Source organism: Oryza sativa, chromosome 1 (genome assembly GCF_034140825.1).
Source record: "Oryza sativa Japonica Group chromosome 1, ASM3414082v1".
Classification (NCBI taxonomy): Eukaryota; Viridiplantae; Streptophyta; class Magnoliopsida; order Poales; family Poaceae; genus Oryza; species Oryza sativa.
Genome location: NC_089035.1, coordinates 36,133,661 through 36,142,454, shown reverse-complemented (window position 1 = coordinate 36,142,454; position 8,794 = coordinate 36,133,661). Strand labels below are relative to the sequence as shown.

General features: G+C 45.2%; 2 protein-coding genes and 1 non-coding gene across 3 annotated transcripts; 2 read left to right on the top strand and 1 right to left on the bottom strand.

Annotated features, from left to right (window-relative positions):
• LOC136351055 (uncharacterized) lies at positions 1–2,211 on the top strand. Its single transcript, XM_066305091.1, has one exon. The coding sequence runs from the start codon at positions 301–303 to the stop codon at positions 1,984–1,986; it is 1,686 nt and encodes a 561-aa protein (XP_066161188.1). The 5' UTR covers positions 1–300; the 3' UTR covers positions 1,987–2,211.
• A 527-nt stretch (positions 2,212–2,738) lies between these two features.
• On the top strand, positions 2,739–4,050 carry LOC9270054 (uncharacterized). Its single transcript, XR_010737284.1, has 2 exons — positions 2,739–3,044; positions 3,470–4,050. It is a non-coding gene; the product is annotated as an uncharacterized protein (transcript).
• A 449-nt stretch (positions 4,051–4,499) lies between these two features.
• LOC4327426 (internal alternative NAD(P)H-ubiquinone oxidoreductase A1, mitochondrial) lies at positions 4,500–8,568 on the bottom strand. Its single transcript, XM_015795571.3, has 8 exons — positions 8,075–8,568; positions 7,151–7,367; positions 6,645–6,805; positions 6,501–6,566; positions 6,191–6,354; positions 5,800–5,914; positions 4,864–5,043; positions 4,500–4,778 (listed from the first exon to the last, which is right to left on the bottom strand). Exons 1-8 carry the CDS (start codon positions 8,516–8,518, stop codon positions 4,626–4,628), a joined length of 1,500 nt encoding a protein of 499 aa, XP_015651057.1. The 5' UTR covers positions 8,519–8,568; the 3' UTR covers positions 4,500–4,625.
• Between the last annotated feature and the right edge of the window lie 226 nt (positions 8,569–8,794).

Here is an 8,794-nt window from a genome sequence, read left to right as displayed (position 1 = left end):
GGGCACCTCTTTTTGGCACCACATTGCTGCTACTCTCTCTCCCCTTCTCTTCTCCGGTTCTCCCTCTCCTCCTCCCACCTCAGCCGCCGCTTACCGGCGGCGCCGCCTGCTAATCTGCCGGCGTGAGCACCGGCGGAGATGTGTTACTGCTACCCAACCTATAACGCAGCTCTCCCGCGCAGTGCCTCTGTCTCTAGCTAGGGTTTTCCTCTTGGGGGAGACGACCTACTATGGTAAGGTGGGGAGCTGAAGCCGGCGACCTGGTGCTGTCCGGAGGAAGCTGGAGCTCGTCGCCGTCGGATGGACGCCGATGAGGCCGCGGGGAGTAGCAGGAGGATGGATCTGAACCTCTACCTTGGCCTCCCACGCGCCCCGCGCCCGCGCCGCTCCGACCTCGGCTCCGACCTCGCCCTCAGCACCCCGATGCCCTCCTCCCCGTCCTCCTCCGCAGCCTCCGTCGACGCGCCGCCGCCACCGCCCGAGCTGTCGCATCCCCCGTACTCCCCCTCTCACGCCGACCTTTCCCCTCCGCTGCAGGAGGTCTACTCCCTGTACAACCCCGACGACCCGCCTGCTTCCGAGACGCACCTGCCGCCGTATGCGCCGCCTCCGGCTCCGGTGGTCTCGGAGCTCCCTGACGACCTCGAGTTTGGCCTCCACCCCCCGCCGCCGCTGGTGCGTGCCAGCGAACTGCTAGGTTGGGAGGACCGGCCGTCTTCGTCGACGGCATCGTCCTCTTTCCTCCCTGACACCGCAGCCCGTTACTGGCGGCTTCTCGAGCAGACTGGAAGCAGATGGCTCCGTGCGAGGCGGTTTAGGTCGGACCTTCCGCCACTCAGTTCTGAAGCTTACCCAGCTGGGCGTGATGCTGCCGCAGTCCCAGTGCTGCAGCATGAACCGATGAATGATACTGTTGAACATAATAAGGTAGCTGCCGATGGCGCGGAAGTAGGCGCCTCCGAGGAATCGGAGGAGCAGGGCAGGAGCGCTGCCACATTTGAGTGTAATATATGCTTCGATATGGCCAGCGAGCCGGTGGTCACCTCTTGTGGCCATCTCTTCTGCTGGCCTTGCTTGTACCAATGGCTCAATGTTTATTCCAATCACAAGGAATGCCCAGTCTGCAAAGGCGAGGTGACTGAGGCGAATATTACTCCGATCTATGGGAGAGGGAATTCATGTTTGGATGCCGAGAAGGCTGTGGAAGGTGGGAAACAAACAGGTCCTACTATCCCACCAAGACCACATGGAAATCGGCTCGAAAGCTTCAGGCAGCAGTTTCACCATTTGCGACCGATCTCAAGAAGGCTTGGTGAGGCTCATGGGTTATTGTCATCATGGAGGCGCCTTCTGGACCAACAGATTATGAATACTGCGAGTAGGTTTGAAGGTCCGCCTGAATCAGCTGTGCAGGAAATGGTTGACACTGCTCACGCTCAGCACACCAGTCGCCTAAGTAGATTGGCGTCAAGGATGAGAGCAAGACGGTTGCTGAGAGAAGCAGACAACCCTAACCCTCCCGATGGCGGATCCACTTCCCCTGACAGTGGTTTGATCAGAAACAATGCATCGGATCCATCCAGAAATGGTCCGAGCTCATTATTACCAGATGGAATTGACTGGTTGCGTGGACTTACCCTTCTTGGGTATGAAGACACGGAAAGATTTGCATCTGCCATGAGTGATTTTAGAAGGATAACTGGACCAAGCCAATATGGTGCATCGGCTTCATCATCGAATCCTCCAAATCTCGAGTCAACATTTGACAGAACTCATGTTGTTGCAGCACCTTCTGCAGACCAAGCATCTAACTCAAGCACTGCTGCAGTGATACAGGGGGATGCTGGTATCTCTGAGAGTGCAGGAGAACCAAGTAACGCGGGGTCATCAAGATCCCTGAGGAGGAGAGGGAGGAGCAGTGCCCTGGGTTCTTTGGATGCTGATGGCGGGGGCCTCCAACGGAACAAGAGGCGAAGGATAAACTGAACATTCTGTGTTGTGGTGTTGATCTAAACTCTGCATGCCATGCTCGCTGATTTTCAACTATTGCATTTCATTTCTTCGGGTGATGTCTCCTGTGTTGTAGTGTAACATTTTTTCTTCTCTTTTCATTTTCCCCCGTAGGTTGCACTGAAATGTTTATCTGTTTAGTTCTCATGTAGCCTGTACCTGTTTAATTTATGGAAAGTTATTGATCAAGACATTTTTGCATTCGAAAGGTAATGAATGGTTCAACTGCATTTCCATGACAATAAATTGGATGCTGAAATGTGCATCCAACACAATGGTATTCTTGTGCATCAAATAATAGGCATAAACATTGTGTTTTTATTTGTGTCAATAAGCTCCTTCAGACATATAGAAAACTAACAGGTCAATAATGTAGTATATTGAAGTTGGAAGGAATACCCAGAGAATGGATCCATGGACACAATTGTCTTTTGTTGCTTGGGAGAAGGTACATAGCCTGATCTTTAGTCCTTGTTTATCCTCCAATGAAAATACTCACGCATTGATTGTTTCAATAGACAAGGTAAACTTTGCCATCGCCGTGAATTTTATGATCCATGGAAGCTGTTTCATTGAGCAGTGGTGGGTGTAACTGTGATAACCTTTATATTACTTGCTTGCTTTTAAGGAATAGCACACTTTTTGTGGGGATGGGATTACTCCCCTTTTTGGAACTACATATTGAGGAACGGATTTAACATAGAAAGAGCTTAATACATTTAAGTACTGATTGTGTGCATAGAAAGGGGTTTATTATTTGGAACAAAATTGCTTAGCTCGTAGTAATAAGGAAGTTCATAGTATTGAACTTTATATGACATGTGAGTTATATATATCATGTTTGTCTTTGGTCACTTCTATTTTATGACCATGTAACATTTATTTCATGTGGAACTTGGCAGAAGAGAATTTGAAGAGATTTCTTCTGATTGATTTCCATTTCGGACAAAATACAAAGCTCCCAGACCAGCTGTCACAAAGAGGTCTGGTTGATTTTCCAGATTTGTATGCCTGTCTCTAGCCGAGAGTAACAGGTATTTTTCTGCATCTATGACTGGCATGGATAGTAGATTGGCATATGGAAACAAACTCGGAAGGGTTTGGGTGGTGCTTAGGTGCTCTTGGCAGGGAAGGGAGACAACTCTGTGTTTTTGGGTTTTCAGTACATCTATCCTACATATCTTCCAAAAGCTCACACATAAGCCAGTTAATTGTTTTTTTTTTTGGCTTGCAGAATTACCTCAATAACTTCCATGTAAATATTTTACTCTTTTGCAGTATTACATGAACAGATTCAATGCTATTTTTCTGCAGAACTGCCCCAAGATGTAAAATGAAAATGCATTGAGTCTGTTCAATTAGAAAACACAAGATCACTGTGTATACTGTTCAAAGAATGTGCTAAACATATTATAGAACCAAACACAGTTCATCTCAACATTGTTGCTTTTTGTCTTAGTTGTCACAACTATTTAAACGGATGAAACAGTGGAATCTCTAAGCAAAGCTGTGAAGAGCTTCAGGGCTACCTCCTGGCGCGAAATGAAGGTGCTATTGCAAGCTGCTGCAGCTCTACTGGGTGAACAATTACTCACATGTCACCAGAACTCTAGCAATGAAGCAGCATATTGGAACCTGAAAAGATTTGGATCTCACCAATGTGGACAACGAGGCTCATGAGTTATGACTGCTATGATGATGATGATGAAGATCTGCTTCAGCAAGCTCATGTTATGGATGTACTACTTTAGTATGCTTTGCTTTGTTGATTGGGAGCTGCATCAGATCCTGTTTGACTGCTCAATCAATTGCACCATCTTACTCTCACCTACTGTTGGATGAGGGTGGGGCTTTGCTGTATGCTCAATGTTCTTGAACTCTTGCATATGACAGTAATGATGTTCCGTCCTTAAGAAATTGTACTTATGTAGTGCAGCAGTTGATCATCCAGGATTTAACCCAAGTTCTAGGTGATACAATATAGGTTGTACATGACCTAATAAATTTCTAAATAGAAGGTAAATCCATGTTGATTTTCAGGCGCCGTTTGTAGTCCGTACATTATGTTTTCTATGTGTAGATGTGTACCCAGTACAGTATTAATTTTGAAGTTTAAATATGAAGATAGAGTGATCATACATCAAATTTTGCTTGGATTCTGTTTTTGAGGTTTAACTACTTCAAGATGTCATAATTTTATTATTGTAAAGGTTTATAAGGATTTTATAAATTATATGAAACAAGTAACCATATTGTTCACATGCGGTCTTCACAGATAGTAATCACTCTAGTTATTGTTTTCTGTACTTCTTAAGTCAGCTCTGGGTAAAAATGAAGCCTGAACAAGTGGACAGTGCACAAAATCGCGATGGAGGCCAGAACCCACGGATTTTAAAAGATGGTGATAAGTTGCACGGACGTTCCATGATTCTTAGACTTCTCCAGATAGCGATACTAATCATCAGTATTTAAAGTTTGAACTCGCTTCCTTGGTTTGTTTTGATAGTGTTATTTAAGAAAAAAATTCTGTGGAAATTACACATATCTGACAAAAAAAAAGAAGTGGGAAAGGATGCACTGTACTGTTCATCGTTCAGATATCTACAAACAGGCACCTAAATACGGCTAATGTCACGGCCAAATAACAGTGTGGTCAGCCAGTTGATAGCCACATAAAACCTGTTCCTCCAGCTAACAACACGAGTCAGGTATGCTGAGCGCCAGATGAACCAGCTCACAAATCCTGCAAGAGATATCCCTTTCGATTCCTGACAATAAAGGGACAATTTCAGTTAACTCGTCAGAAGTTTAGAACAATGCAAGTTTTTTTTACAGACAGAAACAGTAACCAGCCTTGCTTTGCCTCAGATCGACTAGAGCTTTGTATCTTCCGACAGTTGCCATGCTCCCCAGATGCTTATACACAAAGGCAGGACCTAGATCAACGTCGATCTCACAGTTCGCATGCCCTCCTCCAGCTTTCATGACATGGTTAAGCAGGTGAGCTAGATACTTGCCTTGTCGTTCTGCAACCTGTTCCAGAGTACAAGTGCAGTAGAATGTATAAATATCTAATACGAGAAGATGCCCATTTCTTTCTAACCGATATCAATAATCCAAGATAGTGAAAGGATTGGGAATTGTTTCACCGAAAGATCTTGTTTCGGTTTATGTTAAACCCTTTAGCCTTTTAAGTTACTACTTAGCCTGGCCTAAGTAAAGCGTTTTCTGAACTTAAAGAGGGTCTTATACCACACCCTGCATGTTTTCCTTTACCTCAAACCTGCGGAACTACTTGGTTTTCTTTAAACAAAATGAGGGATGATACTGTTTTGGAAGTTTCTTCTAAAGAAAATAATTGAATTAAGTAATCATATGAGAGAGTGCATCTACTTCAAACAACAGAAAGTATTTGTATGAGAAAGAACAGAAATTAGGGCCTGTTCACTTTGATGCCATTTTCAACCTTACCAAATTTTGGTAAAGTTGCCAAAAAAGTGGCTACATTTAGTTTGCTGCCAAATTTTGGTAACTATATAAGAAATCATGCCAAAATTTGGTAAGATTTTTTTTGGCATCAAAGTGAACAGGCCCTTATACAATAGATGAGGTTTGTCATGGCCAAGAATCTGTTTAATGTTGATGTAAGGCCCTTTTGTCTTTTTTTTTTCTGGTTCCTATTCCTCCCAGTGTTCTTGGTACTCCAGAAAAGATTAAGGAAGCCCAAATATTAGTTTGCCAAATACTTTGTGATTGACTCGGACTGTAGGAAGATGTTCAGATAAGTACCTGAGCTAAAGCTGGGAGAACATCCTTGCCTGTGCTTTCAAGAAATCCACTGCAATCCCCAATAGCGAACACATCCCGGGCAGAAGGAACACGTAACCACTCATCAACCCCAATCCTGTGACCAGGCAACCAGTAAATCTATCACAGGTACCAAAGATGTAGATAGCCATGTTACACCAGTAATTGGGTGGATACCAAAAGCCTATAGATAGTAGAAGCTTCTTATAGTGCATGGTGAAACCTGATTCACAAATGAACTACATGTAGAAGATATATATATATATCCCTATTCCTCAAAGTACAGAAGGTGCGCAGGTGCATATAATCAAATCCCATTCAGTATATGATGCATATACATGAAACTCCATACGGTCAAGCCAATTTACAATACCTTCCACCTGGTGACTTTGGAAATGGCAACGACTTAACGAATGATGAAGGACCAACTCCAGTAGACCATACCAGCAAACCATAAGGAACCTCTTCTCCATTGTCCAGGATTAATTTGTTGGGTTGTACATCCTTCACAATGCCTCTCACAAGCCTAACACCTGACTGTTGGATGATCACAAGTTATTTTTAGTATTTCACTGCCAGCTTTCTTATACGATCCACACATATTTTTAGGTCTTGGAGTCTTGGTACATGATGGCTTAAAATGGCACAACAGTACAACACTAGATTAGACAGAGATTACATACCTTAGTTAGTTGATTTGTAGCATATTGCCTGAGGCGAACATCAAAAGATGACAATATCTCATTTGCCTGAAATAATAAAATGAAACAAAATTTGTTAAGTGTGGTCAAAGTTTAGAGAGAGGGAGAGATGCCAACAGCTCTAACCTCAATCAAGGTAACATGGATATAATCTTTAACATGTGAATAACGCTGTTTAACATCTCTGATGATAAAATCACTAAGTTCACCACTAAATTCGACACCTGTTGGACCACCTCCAACAACAACGCAATGCAAAAGTCTGCGCTTTTCTTCCTCCGATATTCCTGTTTTAACAAATAACATTGGCCAATTGGTTATAATAAGGAGGATATAAACAAAATTAGATTTCAGCACACAAGGTATTTTGTAAAAAACAAGTATACCTAAAATGTAATAGTTCTATTCTAAATTCTGCTCAATCAAACAGAGAAAAACAAGAAACAGCAATAAGAGCCCAGGTTAATGTAGTTGCAAATTTCATCAAGAGACAAACAAAATGTAAAAGTAACGAGTAATTACTGATTCCTTTGTGCCAGTGAAGTGTGAGTGTGTGATAGTTGTCAATGTGACAAATTACCTAAGTAACACAAATATCTTGATTTGAGTTGTTTTGTGTTTCTGTGGCATACCAGGTACATCAGATAGCATCAGGTTCAGAAGGAGCTTTCTGCGAATTTCTTGAGCATGGTGAACTTCCCGGAGAAATATTGCATGGTCAGTAACACCACGTATCCCAAAAGTTGAGGCCTCAGCTCCACACGCAAAGACCAGCTTATCATACGCTACCTTGAATTTCCAAGGTTTCAAGGTATCTTTCTCACCTTCAGTAACTGTCTCGCAATCAATCTAAAGGTCAAAGGACGATGAATAAATAGGTGAAACAACTTTTCAGAGAAAAATTGGTATAGGAAATTCATGTATTAACCATCCAGTGGGTTTGTAAAGTTTAAATGAAAACTGCACCCTAAATATGCACTAGATGGTGAATATTCACGAAGTACCATGCCTCTTTTCCAGGCAAAAGCTATTTCGTCCTAAAATATAGCAACCTAGTACTCTACTAGATAGGTTGCTACATTTTGGGCCGGATGGAGTACTAAACAATAAATACAGTATCACATAGAATCTGACGAACCATAGATGAATTCGTGAATATACGCAAGTTCAGCAGCGTTCTCTAGCTATTTTCCCCATTATTATTGGTCTAACTTTCTTCTCCTTCGATGTGACCAAAAGGCAGCTCACCAACTACTCAATCAACTACTTAAGAGACACGCAGCACATGCTGTGGATGGATCACGATGCAGATGAGTAAAGTCAAGATTCCTCCAGCAAAGCCCAGAAATCCGATTCACTCCTCTCCCCTATTCAAAAAGGTCAAAAGTATCGATTCTGCACGAGGAAAAATAGAAAGGATCGAGCTTCGATCATTCCCACATTTTGATCACTCCTCCAAGAATGTTGGAAACAGGCATTCCCCACGCAGGCACGTCTGTAAAACCAGTGGCCATTTGGCCGCACACACCAACCCAGAGCTGCTATGGGGGTCTCACCGTGTGAGCGTCGGGGTCGACGGCGGTGCAGCGGGCGAGGAGGAAGTAGGAGCCGGGGGACTTGGACACGGCGGGCTGGATGCGCGCGAGAGGCTCGGCGACGGAGCGGAACTCGAGCGTGCCGACGCAGGTGGAGGCGAGGAGCGGCGTGAACACCATGTGGTTGCGCGGGGAGACGCACACCACCTCGTACCCGGTCGTGTCGATGTCCTTCATCAGCCGCGACCCCGCCCACCCGGTCCCCAGCACCACCACCCGCGCCTTCTCCCCCTTCGCCGTCGGCCCCAGCCCCGCGAACCCCCTCCTCTCCACCGCATCCGCCGCCGCGGTGGAGAACGGCGAGTACGGGAGGCGGCTGTGGTGGAACGGGCTCGGCCCCGCGCCTCCCACGCAGCCGCGGCGCGAGATGCGGGAGAGCGACCGGAGCAAGGACGACGCCGCCATGGCCGGCGACGATGAGACGAGATTGCGATTGCTGAACCTGAACGAGAAGTGAGCGACTCTCGTTAAACGAACTGCGTTTTTGCTAGAAAGTCGCCGCGTGTGGAGAAAATGTTGGGTGACCCGACGACCTCACGCTCCGTCCGATCCGAGAGGCTGAGATCTGGACGGCGAGGGGCTCCCCCACCGTCGGATCGCGGGTGAACGGGCACCGTTGAAGGTCTAAAGCCCCCAGCCAGAGGCGGTTTCGTCGTCGCGTGTGCGGTGGAATTTTTTGCG

Bases quoted from the DNA above. Each gene is read 5' to 3' on its own strand.
- LOC136351055 (XM_066305091.1), top strand. From the start codon at position 301: ATGGACGCCGATGAGGCCGCGGGGAGTAGCAGGAGGATGGATCTGAAC.
- LOC4327426 (XM_015795571.3), bottom strand. From the start codon at position 8,518: ATGGCGGCGTCGTCCTTGCTCCGGTCGCTCTCCCGCATCTCGCGCCGC. The intron at 7,368-8,074 runs GTGAGACCCCCA...TTTGACCTTTAG, and splicing joins TCGACCCCGACGCTCACACG to ATTGATTGCGAGACAGTTAC. The intron at 4,779-4,863 runs GCTGGTTACTGT...CTTTATTGTCAG, and splicing joins TCGATCTGAGGCAAAGCAAG to GAATCGAAAGGGATATCTCT.